Here is a 20,366-nt window from a genome sequence, read left to right as displayed (position 1 = left end):
GATGTTTGGACATTTTGATCCACCCACAGGTAGCCCTTGACTGATGATCATAATTGGGACCAGAATCTCAAGTCATTGAGTGAAGTGGCTGTTTAGCAAGATGTCACATGATGGTTCATGTCATCAATCTGCTCTATGACTTCTATCCTGGCACTCCCAGTTGCGGTCATTAAGCAGACGGAATCCCAGGTAAAGAATGTGGGATGCCTTAAGAGTGGGGGGGCCTTCAGAAATTAAAAACCTTGCCAAAATCTAAGGATTTTCAGTCTTTGGGTGAAAAACAGTCGCCTGCGACCTGCACCAGGCCTCCCAGGGTCTCCCCCAACCCTAGTGAGGCACCCCACATTCCTTATCTTGCCCCCCCCCCGACTCTCTGCTTGAGTATGTTTCCTATGGGGTTCTTAGTACTCTCTGCTGGTTTTCTTGCAGACGTTTCATTACCCAACTAGGTAATGTCATGAGTGTGTGAAGAGAGAAGATGGGCCCAAAGTTATCTAGCCAGTTTTCATGTCTTATCATTTAGTACGGTATGTACATGCTGTTCAACTACTGTTATGAATCTAGGTGGATAGCTTTTTACAAAGCTTTTATTGCCTTAAAAAAAGCAGCCAGTTCTTCAAGCAAGGTTGAGGGAACACACTGCTTCCAAGTAAACTGACTGGCCCCAAGTCCCGCTTTTATTATTTTTACAAATAACTCAAGGTGGCAAACATATCCAGTACAACTTCCACCTATTTTCCCCACAACCACCCTGAGTTGGATTTGGCCGAGAATTATTGGCCCAAAGCGACTCAGCTAGCTTTCATGGCTAAAGCAGGTCTTGAACTCAGCCTACAGCTTTCTAGCCTGATGCTTAAACCACTGACTATAGTACTAATATATTATTGCAATCCTGTAGGATAACGGGAGCCAAAAATAAGGAGCCTGGAGATTAAATTGTATGAATGGCTAAGGGCATTTGGTACGTCTAACCTAGCGAAGAGAAGGCTTAGGGGAGACACAACAGCCATCTTCGATACTTGACAGGCTCCACAGACAACAGGGCATCGATTTATTGTCCATAGCACCCAAGGGCTGGACAGGAAGCAACGAGTGGAAACTTTTCAGAGGAATAGTCAACCTGGAAATAGAAAGGAATTTCCGAACAGTAAAAATGATTAATAAATGGAACAGCTTTCCTTCCGGCATTGTGGGTGCTCCATCACTGGAGGTTATCAAGAAAAGATTGGACAATTTCTCTGGGATGGTATTGGGCAGGGGTAGACAACCTTGGCTCTTTTATGACTCGTGGACTTCAACTCCCAGAATTCCTGAGCCAGCATGGCTCAGCTTGGAAACCTCTCCCTTTCCCCTCAGCATGGCTGGCTCAGGAATTCTGGGAGTTGAAGTCCATGAGTCATAAAAGAGCCAAGGCTGCCTACCCCTGCCATAGGCAAAGGACTCTGTATCCCTTTTACAATGTGGAAGCCTTGCTCGATAACATACAGCTGCAATTCAGGCATAAAATGAAGAGGGAGACACAAATTTGGCGCGCTGAATGTTTTATTCCAACTGGCGGGGGGAAAACGGCCTCTTGTGGGAGGAAGGAAGATGAATCGCGTTGTCGCAGGAACACCACAGCCAGGTACTAGGAGAAGGGATGGGGGCAGCTCCCGCCATGCTCTTTACTTGACCTTCTTCTTTGGGCGCAGGTTGTTGGTGTGGCCACACTTCTTCTTACGACAATTCACAGCACGGGGGTGCAGGCGGGCATAGCATCTAGAAGGGAGAAAAAAAGACAGGAGGAAGGAGTCTTGTTACTGGCACAGGCTTAAGCATTTGAACGCTCCAGTTTTGCACCTGGGAATGGACTGTGGGTGCAGAAACCATTCCTGCCTTGATGTGACACAGAGGAGTCAATGAAATGTTCTTAAGAGAGAGACCCACACTTTCAGATAAAGTTAAGTAAGCTGCGGTCTTCCCACTGGGGCTGGACTTAAGCTGCTCACCCCTGACCATCTGGCCAGACCGAATAGAAAGTGAAGTCCAAAATACAGTAAGATACTTTTTCTTAGTTTCTGCATGCCGGTTCTAAATGCATAGCATCTCTATTTGCTGCATGACAATACAAACGCCACATAAGGCAAGGTTTGTGCTCAAAAGTAACCTGCCAGTAGTTCTTTTCATGAACAGAGGGATAGAATCAAGATCACGTGAAGTATTAATACCACATTACAATGCCTTGGTATGGCCACACTTGGAATACTGCATCCAGTTTTGGTCACCACGATGTAAAAAAGATGCTGAGACTCTAGAAAGAGTACAGAGAAGAGCAACAAAGATGATTAGGGGACTGGAGGATAAAACATATAAGGAATGGTTGCTGGAATTGGGTATGTCTAGTTTAATGAAGAGAAGGGCGAGGGGGGACATGATAGCAGTCTTCCAATATCTCAGGGGCTGCCACAAAGAAGAGGCAGCCCCTCTTCTTTGTGGCAATCTCTTCCCCAAAGCACCAGAAGGCAGGACAAGAAGCAACTGGATGGAAACTAATCAAGGAGAGAAGCAACCTAGGACTAAGGAGAAACTTCCTGACAGTTAGAACAATTAACCAGTGGAACAACCTGCCTCCAGAAGCGGTGAATGCTCCAACACTGGAAGTCTTTAAGAAGAGACTGGGCAGCCATTTGTCTGAAATGGTATAGGGCAGGGGTGTCCAAACTTTTTTCAAAGAGGGCCAGATTGGATGAAGTGAACGTGCTGGAGGGCCGAACATTTTTCCGAACATTCTTTGAACCATTACAATTAAATGCAAATGAATTATTTTATGCCTCTTTCCTCTCCCTCTCTTTCCTCTTTCTCTCTCTCTCTCTCTTTCCTTTCCCTTTCCTCTCCCCTCTCTCTTTCTCTTTCCTCTCCCCCTCTTTCTCTTACCTCTCTCTCTTTCTCTTTCCTCTTTCTCTTTCCTCTAACTTTCTCTTTCCTCTCTTTCTCGTTTCTTTCCTCTTTCCTTCCTTTCTCTTTCCTTTCTCTCTTTCCTCTCTCTTTCCTTTGTTTCTCTTTCCTCTTTCTCTTCTCTTTCCTCTTTCTTTCATCTCTCTTTTCTCAATCTTTTTTCTTTCCTCTTTTTCTCTTTCCTCTCCCCCTCGCTTTCTTTCTCTCTTTCCTTTCTCTTTCCTCTCCTTTCTCTCCTTTTCCTCTTTTCTTTCTCTTTCCTCTTTCTCTCTTTCCTCTTTCTCTTCTTTCTTTCCTCTCCCTTTCCTCTCTTCTCTTTCTCTTTCCTTTCTCTCTTTCTCTTTCCTTTCTCTTTCTCAATCTTTTTTCTCTTTTCTCTTTTCTCTCCCTCTTGCTTTCTTTCTCTCCCTTTTCTCTCCCTTTCCTCTCCCTTTCTCTTTCCTTTTTCTTCCTTTCCTCTCTTTCTCTCTTTCCTCTCTTTCTCTTTCCCCTCTTCTCTTTCTTTCCTCTTTCTTTCTCTTCCTTTCCTCTTTCCTTTCTTTCCTCTCCTCTTTCTCTTTCCTCTAACTTTCTCTTTCCTCTCTTTCTCCTCTTTTCTTCTTTCTCTTTCCTCTTTCTTTCCTCTTTCTCTCTTTCCTTTCTTTCTCTCTTTCTTTCCTCTTTCTCTTTCCTCTCTTTCTCTTTCCTCTTTCCTCTATTTCTCTTCTTTCTCTCTTTCCTCTTTTTCTTTTTCTCTCTTTTTCTTTTTTCCTCTTTCTCTTCTCTTCCTCTCTTTCCTCTAACTTTCTCTCTCTCTTTCCCCTCTTTCTCTTTCCTCTTTCTCTTTCCACTTTTTCTCTTTCCCTCTCTCCTCTCTTTCTCTTCTCTTTCTTTCCTCTTTCTCTCTCTCCCTCTCCCTCCAGGTTAGGAGAGAGAGAGAGAGAGAATGAAAGGCAGATGGCGCCGAACGGGCGGGGAGAGCAGGACGGAAGGTAGAAGCTCCCAGCCGCCCCCCCATTGCTTCTTCAGCCGAACAAGCAGGGAGGGGCAGGGAGGGGGAGCAGAACGGGAGGCAGCGGCTCCAGTGGCGGCGGCCCCATTGCGTCCTCAGCCAAATGGGCAGGGAGGGGGAGCAGGACGGGAGGCAGCGGCTCTGGCGGCAGCCACTGCAGAATCGTCGGGGTCCCCGTCGCCGCCCCTGGCCCGGCCGCCGCCCCCACCGCATCCTCAGCCACTTCGCCGTCTTAAGAGGGGGGCGCCAAGGCCGGGTGCACCATGGGCGGCCGCGCCGGCAATGGGGAGTGCCGACGAGGGTGGGTCCCGATCGCCGCCAGCCCCGCCGCCCTCGTATCCCAAGGTCTCCTTCTCCTGCAGCAACGAGGGCAGCAGCGGCAGCTCCCTGAAAGTGCCCGAGGAAGGTGCCACCGATGGGGCCGAGGTGGGGCCAGGCGGCGGAGAGCCCTGCCTGACTGCCGTCCGGCCCGGGCTGGGAGACATGTGGCCGGTTCAGCTTCCCGGGGAGCGATGTTCCCGCTGGCCGCCGCACCAGCCATGACTGCCGCCCAGCACGGGGAGACATGTGGCTGGCTCGGCTGCCCAGGGAGCGGCCCAGGAAGCGATGCCCCAGCCGAGACTGGAACAAGTAAGCCGGGGGGGCGCACCACCTGCCCCGCAGCCACTTTGCGGCAGTGCTCCATGAACTCAGAGCCCCCTCCCTCCCCCCAGCACTGACCCTCTGTCTCCGGCTCTGCTGCTGCTTGGCGCCAGCTGGGCATCGGAGGGGCTGCTCTCGGGGGCCGCGGTTTGCGGGAAGGCTGGCCCGCTCAGCGGAGGCTCGGGCAGGCCACTCCCAGTGGGGATCTTGGGGCTTCCCCGCATGGCTCCCCAGCCACGTGCGCCTGGGACGGGGCCAGCCCAGGAAAGGGACTTCCTGGCCGCCCTTCTCCCAGGGGGTGGCGCAGGGCCAATGAGGAGCCCTGCGAGGGGGCAAGTCCCATGAGAGAGAGAGACAGACAGACAGAAGTGCAAGTGCCTCTGTCTCTCTCTCTCATGGGACTTGCCGGAGGGCCGTGGGAGGGCCGCATTTACATAGAGCAGGGAGGGCTGTTCGAGGGCCGGATTAAACTGGGCCGCGGGCCGCAAATGGCCCGCGGGCCGGACTTTGGACATGTCTGGTATAGGGTTTCCTGCCTGATCAGGGGGTTGGACTAGATGACCTCCAAGGTCCCTTCCAACTTTATTTATTATTAAGTCTGAAATGGCTTATCTGGACCTCACTGGAAGTATTCCAGCATTGTACCAATCCTCCTGGAACTGCCCAAATTCCAAAGGTCTTTATTTCAAGCTGGAAACACCCAGCATTTCAGCTTCAGAGCGTTTCTGGGAGTGATGAGGAGGAAGAGCAGGAGATTTATATGCTGCAATAGAACACCTAAAGGAAAAATTCTAAAATGGGGCCTTTTGAATTTGAAATGCTTGGTGCGACCTTCTACAATCTACCATCAAGAATCAAATGCTGGAAACGAACAACAGGATGCTTCTTTGTTCACACTCCCCAGAAGAATATTCCAGAGAGCATCTTCTGCCCATTATCAGGAGCAAGACATTAAGCTTGGAGTGTATAATGTCATGGGTTTGCAAGGCCAAAAAGACACAAAGGTAGGAAAACCATAACCTGACAAGATTATTTATTTTACCGATGGGTTGCTCTGTGGCCATAATAAAGACTGAAATTGAATTATTTGACCGATGAAGATGTCCAGAACCTGAAGCAAAATACAGTGAAATGATTTTGCCTTTCGGGTTTTTAGTCACAACTGTTGCAATGAAGCTGTAAAAACACAGGCAGTCCTCGCATTATGGCCATCCAAAGCCGTGCCGAACCGCCCCCAAAAGCTACTCAATATCCGATGTTGAAGTTACGACAGCCACAGCCCCCCCCGAGTCACGTGATCGTATTTTCCATCAAAAAACACCCACTGAGCAAAATGGATCTGCTTAATGACCGCTGCAAAAAATTAAGATTGGATTGTAAATTGGGGACTATATACTACATTGGATTGTAAATTGGGGATTGTAAGTTGTTCATCTCAGCTGATGTTACCGAAGTTCCCCATCGTCAGCCAAGCATTTTCCAGTCCTCTAGTTTAGGAGTCCCCAACCGTGGCCACTTTTAAGACTTGTGGACTTCAACTCCCAGAATTCCCCAGCCAGCATGGCTGGCTGGGGAATTCTGGGAGTTGAGGTCCACAAGTCTTAAAGTGGCCAAGGTTGGGGACCCCTACTCTAGTTGTATGGGATGTCACATTCCCTAAACTGCTGTGGCCAAAATCCTACATTTCAGTCTTAAGAGCCGGCATTTTCCTGGAACCGCCCGCGCCCCATGGGACATACTTGCGGCAGATCATCTTGTCACAGTTATACTTCTGGGCCAGCTGACGGAGTGAAGGCTCAATGATTCCTCCGCGGAGGCGCAGCACCAAGTGAAGAGTGGACTCTTTGGTGGGGAGAAAGATAGAAACAACATTAACGGCACGGACCAGGGTTCCCGGAAGCTCTGACAAAGGGGAGACTTGGGACTTGCCATTCTAGAAACCAGATCCCAGAAGCCAAGGAGAAAATGGAACCCCTCAGGAACATGGAGCACAAAGTGACCTTCAATTGTTTGATTGTTCCCTATTAAGCTCTGCAAAGGATCCATGGCCAGAGAGGATCCATTTCTGGCAGAGAGCCTGGAGATCGATGGAGAATCACAGCCAGCTGGACAAACAGAAAACACTGCAATTGCTATCCAAGATCCCTGCCAGAGCAGGATGTTCTCTTGTCGTCCTTCAGTCTTGCCAGTTACCCTCACACTACAGGAGTGGCCAAAATTGTGGTAACCTTTTGGGAAAAGTGTACAGTAAAAATGCCACCTTTGGTTAAGTTTCCACCCATTTTTCTTCTACTTTCTTTATAACTGTAGCCTTGTTCACTTAATCATACTATTTTACATCGCTTTCTGGGCAACCAGTCAACTCTTTGCACCATGACTTTAATTTTATTACGTTTTACAAGCTCACTCAATGAAAGACCACCAAAAAACCCCAACCAACTTGATAGCAATCACATAACACATTGACAAATGTCCTCCTCTCAGCTTCAATACATGACATCAACAACTGAATCCTACTGTGATCTGATTGGCTCATGGCCAAAACAAGATGACACCCGATTGGCTCTCTAAACACTCCTGCTCATTGGCTACAATCAGAGGAAGGAAAGCTTCCTGAGATCGACCTAAGCAACTTGTGCTTCCTTTTTCTGGTTATTTGGCTATAACTTTTCATAGAATACAGTACAGATAATTGAACAAACGTTGTTGCATTGCATTCTTGACTAAATTATCTTTCCATTGATATATAATTTTATGGTACTACTCCCCCCCCAAAAGTGGTGTTATTAGCCATCAAACCTCAAAAATGCACTTTTCCCAAAAGGTTTCCACAATTTTGGCCACTACTGTATGTTGGCAATAATGAGTATGATCTGGAAAACAGGAATATCTTAATCTCAGGAGAAAACACAGCAAGGTGGGGGGGGATCCATTTATCCTGCCCATGATCTAACTCAAAGCTGTCATCCTTAAACAACATAACTCTTGAATGTTAGTCAAGTCGGTGGAAAATTCAGCCCATCTCAACAGCTGACTGTACCTTGGAGTCTATAGTCAGAGGTGAGATGTTTGCTACTACAGCAAATTCATTTTTTATATTCAACCTTTGGAAACAGTCAATCAGGATTGTAATGGCCTCAAAATGTTTAAATTAAAAGCCCCGTTTTCTACTAGCTGCAAGCGATATCCTCTTTCTAGGACAGGGGTAGGCAACCTTGGCTCTTTTATGACTCGTGGACTTCAACTCCCAAAATTCCTGAGCCAGCCTGGCTCAGCTTGGAAACCTCTCCCTTTCCCCTCAGCATGGCTGGCTCAGGAATTCTGGGAGTTGAAGTCCACGAGTCATAAAAGAGCCCAGGTTGCCTACACCTGAGCTAAGCCAATGGGAAAGCCAGATTCACTTAAACAACGGTGTTACTAACTTAACTGGTTCCTTTAACAGCTGTGGCAAGAAAGGTCACAAAATGGGGCAAAGCTCACTTAACAAATGTTTCACTTAGCAACAGGGCCTCAATTGTGGTCCTACGTTGAGGACTACCTGTATTATTTTTGGTTTGTTTTCATAAGACTTTGTTGTACATTGCCAACAGGGACGGTTAATAAGTAGAGTGAACCAATCAGTTTAATCCAGGGGTTCTCAAGCTTGGCCACTTTTAAGACTTGTGGACTTCAACTCCCAGAATTCCCCAGCCAGCATGAGAGCCAAGGTTGTCTATCCCTGTTCTAGGGGCAAGAGGCACTAAAACTGTCTTGAATTCGGTTCCGATTTGTATGTGTGTTCCTGGCAAAATATGATGTCCCATAATAACAAACCAAGGCTGACTGATGAGCTTTTCCCAATTGAGGAGGGGAAGAGACGGGCCATCAGCACCGTACCTTTCTGGATATTGTAATCTGAGAGTGTGCGTCCATCTTCCAGCTGTTTTCCCGCAAAGATCAGACGCTGCTGATCAGGAGGAATACCTGGAAAGGAAAGGTTTTGTACAGAAATCAATTATCTAAGGCAGACATGGGGGAGAATTTCATTTTTATTCTGACAAAACCAACAGCTTTCACACAGGCCCTTCTCTCAAGTAAAGCTGCACTAGACCATGGACAGACATTAACAATTGTTTAGAATTATTGTTCTCCACGTGATGGACAAGAAAACATAGCTTGCTTATGACCAAAGCAGAAGTCTCTTAGTTTCAACAATGCTGTACCTCAAAAGCAGGGGTCTTCAAACTTGGCCCTTTTATGACTTGTGGACTTCAACTCACAGAATTCCTCAGCCAGGCACGCGTGCCTGGCTGAGGAATTCTGGGAGTTGAAGTCCACAAGTCATAAAAGGGCCAAGTTTGAAGACCCCTGCTCAAGAGAATATTTACAATTTAGTAACATACTGAAAAAAAATATGTTTAAAAGTGACTTCCACACACACACGAGACAGGAGAAATCTGAAAGCTATTCATAGTCAAGATGGAAGAATTCCAACATTTGGAGGACACAAAGTCTTGGCTATTACATTAACTATTCCTCTCTAATTCTAAATTCCATCTTGCTTCCCACCTTACACAGAAGGATGTACACATATGAATCAGTGGGTCTGCTTCTTAAGATCTTTATCCCAAGACCTTGTTATCTGCATTACTTTTAAAGTCAGGAAAATATTATTTTGAGCCTGGGCTTATCTAAGGAAGCTCTGGATTAAACAGCATTCTCTTGCCCAAATATTTGTTTTGGCACCTATTCTTTCCATCTTCCTGGATCCTTGTTTAAGTATATCCACTCATTTAAAGTTCAGCCTTTCAAAATTTCAATTAATTGTTCTCTTCCTGCTGTCTTTTTAAATCAGTTTGCTTTCTTATGGATTTCATTCATTATAAAAGTCATTGTTCTAGAAAAACAATGCTTCAGTAATCCTTTCTGGGACAGAGAATGTGCAGATCAGGAGGACAACCGAGCAGAACTCAAATCTTTTTAAAGCACTGGCAGTCTTGACGCTTTCCAACAGGTTGTATCCCTGACAATGTTTGATAAAACCACCCCAACCACATGGTCATGCTGGCTAGGATGAATAACCATTTTGTGCAAAGAAATCTGGAAAGTACAGCTCCGTCTCAGTTGGCAAAGCTCTGCTTTGATGTTCAGTGTATACAGAAGCCCAATTAGTTCCCACAATAGCACAGTTCACCAGATTGCAGCACCCGAGTTCTGGAACATCTCCAGTGCAGGCAATCTGTCTCCTGGAGGCATGAAAGCTGTTCTATCAGGTTGGTATTTAATCTCACCTTCCTTGTCCTGAATTTTTGCCTTGACATTTTCAATTGTGTCACTTGGCTCCACCTCAAGGGTGATGGTTTTGCCGGTGAGGGTTTTCACAAAAATCTGCATTGTGGCAGCTGAGGTTACCTGGAGAACGTAGAGAAGTGACATATGAACCAAGATTTGGACTTTTTAAAAAAAAAAACTCTTCCTCACCTTGCCCAGTAGGGGACAGCAGCTGATAGCAATAAAAGAGCACAACCCAATTCTGACATCACTGTAGGCAACACAACCTACATAGGCTTCTATATTTATGTAGTAAATCCTCCTTATCTACAATATTTACATTTGTGCCTTCTATCCATATTTAGATCTACAAATCTAAATCTAACATTAGTCCACTAATGTTTTCCAACCTCGGCAACTTATGTGGATTTCATTTCCCAGAGTTCCCCCTACAGCATGCTGGTGGGGAATTCTGGGAATTGAAGTCCAGACATCTTGAAGTTGCCAAAGTCAAGAAATATTAGTCTAGGCCAGGGGTAGGCAACCTTGGTTCTTTTATGACTCGTGGACTTCAACTCCTAGACTTCCTGAGCTAGCCATGCTGAGGAGAAATGGAGAGGTTTCCAAGCTGAGTCGTGCTGGCTCAGGAATTCTGGGAGTTGAAGTCCACGAGTCATGAAGGGGCCATAGTTCCCCCATGCTGGTTCAGGAATTCTGGGAGTTGGAAGTCCACGAGTCATAAAAGAGCCAAGGTTGCCTACCCCTGGTCTAGGCATTACAGACACACCCACAGAAACTCTAGATATATGCCCCCCATATATTTAGAACATAGTAGTATCTGCTTAACTAACTGTCCATGTTCTACATGTATTTTGTGGGAATGCACTTACACAATCCTATTTCTTGCTATATCTTCTGTATTATACTTCTATCTATCTATCTATCTATCTATCTATCTATCTATCTATCTATCTATCTATCTATCTATCTATCTATCTATCTATCTATCTATCTATCATCTATCTATCTATCTATCTATATACATATTTATCTATAACCCTGAAACTACATCTCTCCTTTCCTCATAAGGCTCCACATCCATTTGCATCACTGTTGACCCTGATAAACCTCCAGGTGGCCTGAACAATTCTCTTAAAAATGCAAATGACCAGCTGTCTTGCAAGGAGTATAAATCCTTCCATTCCCCACCATCCAGTGAGAGCTGAGGATGCTTCTTGGATGAGAAGCAAAACATCTTCAAAGAAAAACAGGAACATCCAGTTGCCTCTTGAAAAAGCATCTTTGGGACAACCATGACCTGGGTGACTGAGAATCTCCATAGACAAATAATCCTTTAAAGGTCTATGGAACTGAGAGGAAGTAACCAGTGTCAGGTTATATGTTCAGAATGCCACATAAAATGTCTGTATTACACTTGGGCTTATAACAGTGAGACAAGAGTACAGAAAATCCTTGCCTTACAACCATTCATTTAGTAACTATTTGAAATTAGAGTGGCCCTGAAAAAAGTGACTTATGACTGGTCCTCAGGTGACCTAGAATCTCCATAGAGGCTCCTTTCCTCGTAGTATATCTTTCCCAAAATCCCCTCATACATTTTAAACACTCTAAGCATCACTTGTCTCTGTAGCAGGGGTCTTCAAACTTGGCCCTTTTACGACTTGTGGACTTCAACTCCCAGAATTCCTCAGCCAGGCATGCCTGGCTGAGGAATTCTGGGAGTTGAAGTCCACAAGTCGCAAAAGGGCCAGGTTTGAAGACCCCTGCTCTATAGCTTATGTAAATGCTATCCATATAATAGCAGCTGCAACTCTGGCTGAGCCCAACCCAAACTGGGAAGGGGGACCACTAGGAAGCCCCTGGAGTGGGGGTCCAAGCGAGGGAGTGGCTGAAGCTTCCCAGAAGGCAGTGATGGTCAGCCACCCCTACTGTTGCCAGGAGAAACCACACGGTTGCGTCCACGAACGCTACGGAAATCCAGCCCGACTTCATCCAATCTAGTTAAAAGTGGATCTGCTGACAATAGACGGGACGCATATTCAGGTTATAATCATAAAGCTGGAAGGGACCTTGGAGGTCATCTAGTCCAACCCCCTGCTCAGGCAGGCAACCCGGCCTATATCATTTCAAGTTGTCTTGCTATCTCCGTGTTGAGAGCCACGCAACGAGGCTTCGTTAAACGGGCCGAGAAAGAAGCGCCCCCTCCCCCGCCCCGAGTGAAGGCCCGGCCCGGCCCGACCACCCACCCTCCACGCGCCTCCAGCAGCCTCTCCTTACCGAACGGAAAAGAACGAGGCCCCGGCGGAAGCGGAAACCAGGCCCGCTTCCGCCAAATCACTCCTCCCTCCAAAGCCCCGCCCGCCCGCGGCCTACGTCACAGTCGTTGCCCCGGTCACCACGACAACGCCTAGCCTCAATCACGCCTCCCGGAAGCAATGCGCTTCATAGAGTTATGAACATGTATAGAAGAGCCCTGCAGCTTTCTTTCTTTCTTTCTTTCTTTCTTTCTTTCTTTCTTTCTTTCTTTCTTTCTTTCTTTCTTTCTTTCTTTCTTTCTTCTTCTTCTTCTTCTTCTTCTTCTTCTTCTTCTTCTTCTTCTTCTTCTTCTTCTTCTTCTTCTTCTTCTTCTTCTTCTTCTTGAGTGGGGTGGGGTGTATTGTGAGACTCTCGTTTGTGAAGATGAAATCTGATGCTTTCAGAAGTTGTGGCTGCCCCACCACTGAAGGCTTGCAAGAAGAGGCTGGACAATGTCTGAAATGATACTGTGCAAGGGTGGGGAAACTATGGCCTTTTTATGACTTGTGGACTTCAATTCCCAGAATTGAAGAATTGAATTCTGGGAGTTGAAGTCCACAAGTCATAAAAGGGTCATAGTTCCCCACCTCTGTATAGTGGCTCCTGTTCGTGGGGGTTGGACTAGATGACCTCCAGTATACCTTCCAACTCTAGTATTCTATGTTCTCTCTTTATCTTTCTCTCTCTCTCTCTCTCTCTCTCTCTCTCTCTCTCTCTCTCTCTCTCAGACATTTATAAAAGAAGCAATTTTTTTTATGGTGGGTGGAGTAGAAATCTTAAAATATCTAAAAGTGCAATGCAATTCTAAGCTACCAGATGTGAGGTGCAATAATTGGCATTGTTTTGCCTCCCTTGGCTGTCATCCAGTGGTCCCCTGGAGACTGACAAGCCAGGTCTGCTCACCCCAATATTGACTGTCTCCAAGATTTTTGTCCTGATGTATCACTTCATTAAGGTGACCAACTTTTTTACAATGAAAAGGACACAAATAAATTGAAGAAAAAAATATCGTAAATAAAAGAAACATTTTATTCATTGCAACAATAATACAGAATACACTATAATATGATAAATGCATAATAAAAAACATTTATAACAATAACATTTTATATTGTAATTATGCTTACATGCCGTGCCCCCGCCCATAGCCGCCCCGCCAGCACTGCTGCCCCGTCGTGTAGAGCGGGCTCCACAGCTCCCAAAGCACCAGCTGCGCTGGCTCCGGCCCTGGGGGGCAGCCTGCCGTCGACACACCCCGCCTGCAGCCGCCCCACCAGCACCACTGCCCACTCTGCGCAGCCGTGTAGAGCAAACCCCACGGCTCCCACAGCACAGGGGCAGCCAGCCACCGCCACCTCTCACACCCCCACCTGCAGCAGTCCCACCGCCCCTGCCTCTTGTGCCTGCAGCCATTATTGTCCTAGCAGGGCCAAAGATCAAGAGAAAGTTACCGTGGCGTCACCGCTCCAGTCTCCTCCAGGTATCTTCGGAACTAACTAGGAGATGGTGTAGTTGGGTAGCAGGGAGGGGTGCAAAGTTCCTGCCAATTCACCTTCGCTGCAGACAACTTACATCTGCAAAGTTTGCCGGCCAGGTGTTTTGGCGCGCTCAGCAGCAATTCCTATTGGCTTTCGAAAGCCAATAGGGGGAGTAGCACAGCTCATGCAAAAGTTGAAAAAAACCCATCAAAAAAGGTGCCGGAACGCCGTTCTGAGCGTTCTATGAGAAAAAAAAAGCCCTGCAGTTTAGTCTTCAAATATCGAAAAGGAGGACATGTAGGAGGACACTTTTCAAGGGAGGACAGAACTCACAAAAGAAGGACTGTCCTCCCTAAAGGAAGACGGTTGGTCACCTTAACTTCATGTTTGACATGCCCAAGTGGTCTCCCCTCCAAAGACTAACCATGTCTGCTTAGCTTTTCAAAAGCACTAGAGTTGGTTAGATCCTACCACCCACTGACTCTGAAGAAAGATGGGATGTAAATCTAGAGCAATTCTGGGAGTTAAAGTCCATATAGCTTAAAGTGGCTGAGGTTGAGAATCATTGATTTAGTCTAAAGCAAAAGAAAATACAGGCTGAATTAATTTAGACAATGTGCTGATCACAAAGCCTTGTTTACCAGCAACCTTATGTCTCAATACCATCATGAACTCTGTTACTGATTCCTTTAGCAACCTGCAGTCAGGGAAGGAGAGCAGTGGACCACATTACAAGATTGTTGTACATTTATTTTCTCAAAATTAGTTCCTCCAAGATGTAACTTCAATGCTGTACATGTGGTGGATAAGGAATCTGATAATGAGATGCCTAGGACTGATTATAGTATTGGGGTGCCAAATTCTAAATATTTAGTAGGGGGACATAACAGGGCTGATGGCTTATGTTGGATACACAAGTGGCAGCTGTCACCGAGGGCTTCCATATTCTCTGCTCTTAAGATAACCATGGAAACTGGGCTTTAGGAGCAGCTGGGTTTGTGAATTGAGAGAGAGAGAGAGAGAATTCTTTGCCCATCCCAAAATATGAATATCCAGGTAATTCAGGCAAAGCAAAAATCATTTATTAAGGGGGGGTTAAGTCTTTTTATAGCAAGCAATCAGACTACAAAAGGCACTGATTGCATGTGAGACTTGAGCAGTGCAAAACAAGTAATTCTAGAATAACATTCCACAAGTGGCAAATGTATTAGTTATGTTACTCTTTCCCTGCTGGGTTTGCATCTTTCTTAAAACTTGCGAGTACATTCAAGGACTTTCAGGATAAGTTCTCTGTTGTTTAATGCTGAAAGGACAAGTACTCTGCATGCCAAAAGAAATAGCCTTGGCTAAGAAGGAAAAAAAAATCATGTTTTCCTGAAGTTAAAAAAAGGCCTAGGTGGCTGTGTTAAAAATGCTAATATCACCTTTTTACAATGCTAATAACGAAGCCTAAAATTCCAGGCAACAGATCTGTGGATTCAGTCAGCAGGTTGGCATGGAGTCTCTGATGCTTTATCATTCTTGGGGACTTCAATCTTCTCCCAGCTCAACACACAGGACATACCTGGTTTTTATCTTGGCTCAGTTGTTCACCAGAGCACCAGAGGGAAGGACGAGAAACAATGGTTGGAAGTTGATCAAAGAGAGAAGCAACCTGGAACTAAGGAAAAACTTCCTGACAGTGAGGACAATCAACCAGTGGAACAGCTTACCCCCAGAAATTGTGGGCGCTCCATCTCTGGAAGTTTTTAAAAAGAGACTGGACAATCACCTGTCTGAGATGGTGTAGGTCCTCCTGCTTGAGCAGGGGGCTGGACTAGAAGACCTCCAAGATCCCTTCCAGCTCTATTCTATTCTACAGTTGCACCATAGTCACAAGGCGGAGGTCATTACCATCAGCCTTCTTCCAAAACGAATAAGTTATTATTTTTCAGCTTGCTTGAGCTATCTCTTCCTTGGAAGGGAAACAGGACTATTAGATTGGTCCACCCCAGATACTTGAGATGGGGTTCAGAATGTACTTGGGGGATCCTGAGATCTTGGTGGGCTGTTTATGTAACTAGTTATAAGTAAACTTCTGAGTATGGGTAGTCCTCGAGTTATGACCACAATTGAGCCCAAAATTTCTGTTTCTAAGCAAAACATTTGTTAAGTGAGTTTTGCCACAATTGTGAAGTGAATCACTGCAGTTGTTAAGTTAGTATCATGGTTGTTAAGTGAAACTGGCTTCCCCATTGACGGTGACAAAAAAGATCGTGAAAGGCAAAACTCACTTAACAAATGTCTCACCTAGCAACAGAAAGTTTGGGCTCAATTGTGGTCATAAGTTGAGGATATTTACCTATATCCTCTGCTGATGAGATACTAAAGGTACCTCATCAGCAGAGCTCTTATGATATTGTCCAACAGAGGGCGCTGTAACTCCCAGAATGGTATTTTTTGTCAACAAACATCCATTGAAGATACCGGATAATTGAAATTTGTGTTTTTCATATTCTTTTTTTGAGAGCAAACAAGTTTGTACCTTGGGGTGGGTGGTGGGAGGGAATCTGGCCGGTGCAGCTGTTGTCCCCAGCGTGCCACCAATATAAGTACAATCCCTTTTCCTCCAAACAACAGAACTGTTTCTAATTTCTGTTATTTAATGTTCTAGAGACTGAAAAATATGCTAACCAATTGCAGATTGGAAAGAGAAATAAATTACACTCCCGTATGCCCACACATTGAGCCCTTCCTCAGTATAATAACTCCAGATAAACTGGACTCCAACACCCATATAGCTTTTCATGATGAGAATTGTTGAAGTTGAAGTCTAGTATCTCCCAGGATCTATGGGATTTTACTTCTAAGAAGATAGGCTTGGATGATGCTGTATCGAAATTAAAATTTTATTAATAAAACTTGCTGCGAAAGTGTGACATACATCCTACTTTCTCTAAGAGAAGGAAGGAAGGATATAAGTTTGGTATAGTGGTTATATATATGTCTTATACACACACACATACACACACACAAACACACAGTATATAGATAGTTCATTAATACATACATACATGCATGCATACATACATACATATTATTTTTGACAATTTGCAGTCCTCCTTTTCAGTGTATAATCTAAACCGGTGTTTTTCAAACTTGGAAACTTGAAGAGGTGTGTACCAACTGCCAGAATTCCCTAGCCAACATTGCCGAGTATTCTGGGAATTGAAGTCCGCCTCTGAAAAATGCCGTGTCCAGGCAGTGTTACTTTTGTAGCTGGTTCTCATGAAAATTAATGGAAACTCACTGGAGGACTACCCATTGAGAATAAGTGATGCTACCTGCACGCATGTCATGAGATATATAGAAAAAGGGAAAAGCTTTGATTGCATGTTTATTTATTTGTCAGATTTAGGCACTGCCCATCTCACTCTGGGCGGTGTACAGCTAAAAGTATAAACACCTTATAAAAATGCAGTACATCAATAAAAGGAGCTAGATAGAAACAACCATAAATATAAGCTAACAGGTAGACCTTAAGCTGCCATCCACCCCCTAGGATTGCGTTCTGCTGTGTGAGCCCCATGTAAATTAGCAGAGCCATTTTGAGACACTCTCCATTCTACAGGTGCCCCTAAATTAGCCTCAGCCCTGTTGGATTTAACAGAATAACAGAATAGGAAGAGACCGCGGAGGTCTTCTAGTCCAGCCCCCTCCTCAAGCAGGAGACCCTATACCAGTGGTGGCGAACCTATGGCACGGGTGCCAGAGGCGGCACTCAAAGCCCTCTCTGTGGGCACACGCGCCGTCGCTCCAGTCCTAGGCCTTCAGCTGGATTTTATAAAACCTTTTCACTTTAGGCCTCTGCTGCCGTGTGCAAAAAAAAAAAAAAGGTTCAGTCAATTTCAACTTCTCGCGGGAAAAAAAAAAGATCTTGCAAAGTTGGAATTGATTGATTGAACTTTTTAGTCCCACTCAGTCTGCCATTACCACTGCAGCCACGCCTACCCAATTGGCCATGCCCACCCAATGGGCCACACCCAGCCAATGGGCCACACCCACCTGGCACTCGACGATGCATAAGTGGGTTTTGGGTTGCAGGTTGGGCACTCAGTCTCTAAAAGGTTCACCATCACTGCCCTATACCATTTCAGACAAATGGTTGTCCAATCTCTTCCTAAAAAAAGCCATAATTTCTGGAGGCAAATTCCACTGATTAATTGCCAGGAAATTTTTCCTTATTTCTAGGTTGGTTCTCTCTTTGATTAGTTTCTACCTATTGCTTCTTGTCCTGGCTTCAAGTGTTTGGGAAAAGATAGATTGACCCCCCCTCTTCTTTTTGGTAGCCCCTCAAATATTGAACGATTGCTATCATGCTTCAGAAAAACCATCTAATCCTGCTTGTTTGCAAAAAGATTCTTGAGGTCTGATATATCCCCTCTCTGCACAAGGCCCTTTGGGCCATTACAAATGTTTTCTTCAGAGTGTCATATTTTTTTAAAAAATATTTTAATTGATTGGATGTATCTGGCTATCTATCTTGCACGCCTGACCCTGGATGGCTAACAGAATGTGAAACATCAGTAGAGTAAAAATAGCAGATTAACACAAAATAACCCTAAGCAAAAAAACATAAAATGGTTTGCTGGATTAGTTTTGGACCGTTCTGTTCAGTTGCAGCTTCTGGATGGTTTCCGAGGGGAGGCACATGTAAACCACATTGCAGTGATCTACTTAAGAGGCATCCGAAGCATGGCTGCCTGTGTGTGGAATGCTCCTAATCCAGGAAGGGGCATAACTGGCACACCACGCAAAGTTGTGGAAAGGCCCTTTTGGACAATGGAGCCACCTGCTCCTCAAACGGGAGCTGTGGTTCCGGAAGGCCCCGCAATTCCACACCGAACCCCATCCAAAATGAAAGATGGAACTAAGAGACCAAAGTTGATTCTTCTGGCTGAGATGAGAGGATGGGATGGAGCCAGTGGTGGGATTCAAATATGTGAACAACCGGTTCTCTGTGTGGATGCCGCTTCCAGAAGTCCGTTCTGGGCCCGGGCAACAAAAAATTAGCTACCGGTTCTGCCGAACTGGTGCGAACCGGCTGAATCCCACCACTGGGTGTTTTTCTTTTTTCTTCTATTAATTCTTCGCTATTCCTTTTGTATCCTTTGTAAGCTGCTCCAATACTTTTGGAATGGAGCAACCTGGCAACAAGAGCCATAAAAGAGAGGAATCAATCTAATCATCCTGCAGTGTGGTCTTACTATCAGGTGTAACGTTAGTTACCACTTTATAATGCCTTGGTATGGTGGATGCCTTGGAATACTGCATCCAGTTTTGATCGTCACGAAACTCTGGAAAGATTGTGGAAAGAGTGCAGAGAAGAGCCACAAAGATGATTAGAGGTTAAAACATATGAAGAACAGTTGCAGGAATTGGGTATGTCTAATCTAGTGAAAAGAAGGACTAGGGTTGATAGGATACCAGTTTTCCAATATATAAGGGGCTGCCCCAAAGAAGAGGGGGGGAGGTGTCAACCTATTCTCCAAAGCACCTGAAGGCAGGACAAGAAACAATGGACGGAAACTAATCAAGGAGAGAAGCAACCTAGAACTAAGGAGAAATTTCCTGAAAGTGAGAACAATTAATCAATGGAATGGCTTGCCTCCAGAAGCTGTGGGTGCACCAACTTTGGAGGTTTTTAAGAAGAGATTGGACACTGGACAGCCATTTGTCTGAAACGGTATAGGGCAGTGGTGGCAAACCTATGGCATAGGTCCAAGAGGCGGCACTCAGAGCCCTCTCTGTGGGCACGCACGCCGTTGCCCCAGTCCTAGGCCTTCAGCTGGGTTTTATAAAACCTTTTCGCTTTAGGCCTCCGCCGCCTTGTTCAAAAAAAAAAAGGTTCAATCAATCAGTCAATTTCAACTTCTCGCGGGAAAAAAAAAGATCTTGCAAAGTTGGAATTGATTGATTGAACTTTTTAGTCCCACCCAGTCTGCCGTTACCACCACAGCCACGCCCACCCAATGGGCCACGCCCACCCAATAGGCCATGCCCACTCAGCACCCGACGATGCATAAGTGGGTTTTGGGTTGCAGTTTGGGCACTCGGTCTCTAAAAGGTTTGCAATTACTGGTATAGGGTCTCCTGTTTGAGCAGAGGGTTGGACTAGAAGATCTTCAAGGTCCCTTGCAACTCTGTTATTCTTTTATTGTGGCCTTTGCTTCCCACTATGATGTTGGTACACTTGCTAGTTTCACATGGCTCTGCTAGAAAGAGATCCTTTCCAGCTGAAGGGTGCTCCAAAATCACTTTTAAAAAATCTGACTGCCAAGAAAGAGCAGATGTATAGAACTGTTTGGAGGGAAATTGGAGAGCTCTGGTCACATTTGCCTGGCTACAATTCAGAGGGCGGAAGAAACAGAGTAGGAAAAAACAAGACCCTAATCGTTCCAATCTCTCTGAAACTTCCCAGAGAAAGTTTCCATGGCTGTGTTGGACACAACATCTTAATCTAGTTATGGCAAATGTGGCATTTTCTAGATTCACACAGTGTATTCAACGATGGATGGATGGATGGAAGGAAGGAAGGAAGGAAGGAAGGAAGGAAAAGAAATAAAGAGAGAAAGGAAGGAAGGAAGGAAGGAAGGAAGAAGGGAGGGAGGAAAAGAAATAAATAAAAAAGAACGAAAGAAAGAGAAGGAAGGAAGAAAGGAAAAGAAATAAAGAGAGGAAGGAAGGAAGGAAGAAGGGGGAGGAAAAGAAAGAAA

The 20,366-nt window shown here is 45.4% G+C and overlaps 1 protein-coding gene across 3 annotated transcripts; it reads right to left on the bottom strand.

The window, feature by feature from the left end:
• Positions 1–1,524: 1,524 nt before the first annotated feature.
• UBA52 (ubiquitin A-52 residue ribosomal protein fusion product 1) lies at positions 1,525–12,186 on the bottom strand. Of its 3 annotated transcripts, none has more exons than XM_015810720.1 (5): positions 12,116–12,186; positions 9,838–9,958; positions 8,444–8,530; positions 6,307–6,409; positions 1,525–1,758 (listed from the first exon to the last, which is right to left on the bottom strand). In XM_015810720.1, the coding sequence occupies exons 2-5, from the start codon at positions 9,938–9,940 to the stop codon at positions 1,665–1,667; spliced, it is 387 nt and encodes a 128-aa protein (XP_015666206.1). In that variant the 5' UTR covers positions 9,941–9,958; positions 12,116–12,186; the 3' UTR covers positions 1,525–1,664. The 3 variants fall into 3 exon arrangements, with proteins under 3 accessions (XP_015666206.1, XP_015666208.1, XP_015666207.1); XM_015810722.1 differs by lacking the exon at positions 12,116–12,186 and adding an exon at positions 12,096–12,113; XM_015810721.1 differs by lacking the exon at positions 12,116–12,186 and adding an exon at positions 12,085–12,103.
• Positions 12,187–20,366: the final 8,180 nt, after the last annotated feature.

Source organism: Protobothrops mucrosquamatus, unplaced genomic scaffold (assembly GCF_001527695.2).
Source record: "Protobothrops mucrosquamatus isolate PMUCROS unplaced genomic scaffold, P.Mucros_1.0 scaffold14, whole genome shotgun sequence".
Taxonomy (NCBI): Eukaryota; Metazoa; Chordata; class Lepidosauria; order Squamata; family Viperidae; genus Protobothrops; species Protobothrops mucrosquamatus.
This window is presented reverse-complemented; position numbering and strand designations above follow the sequence as displayed.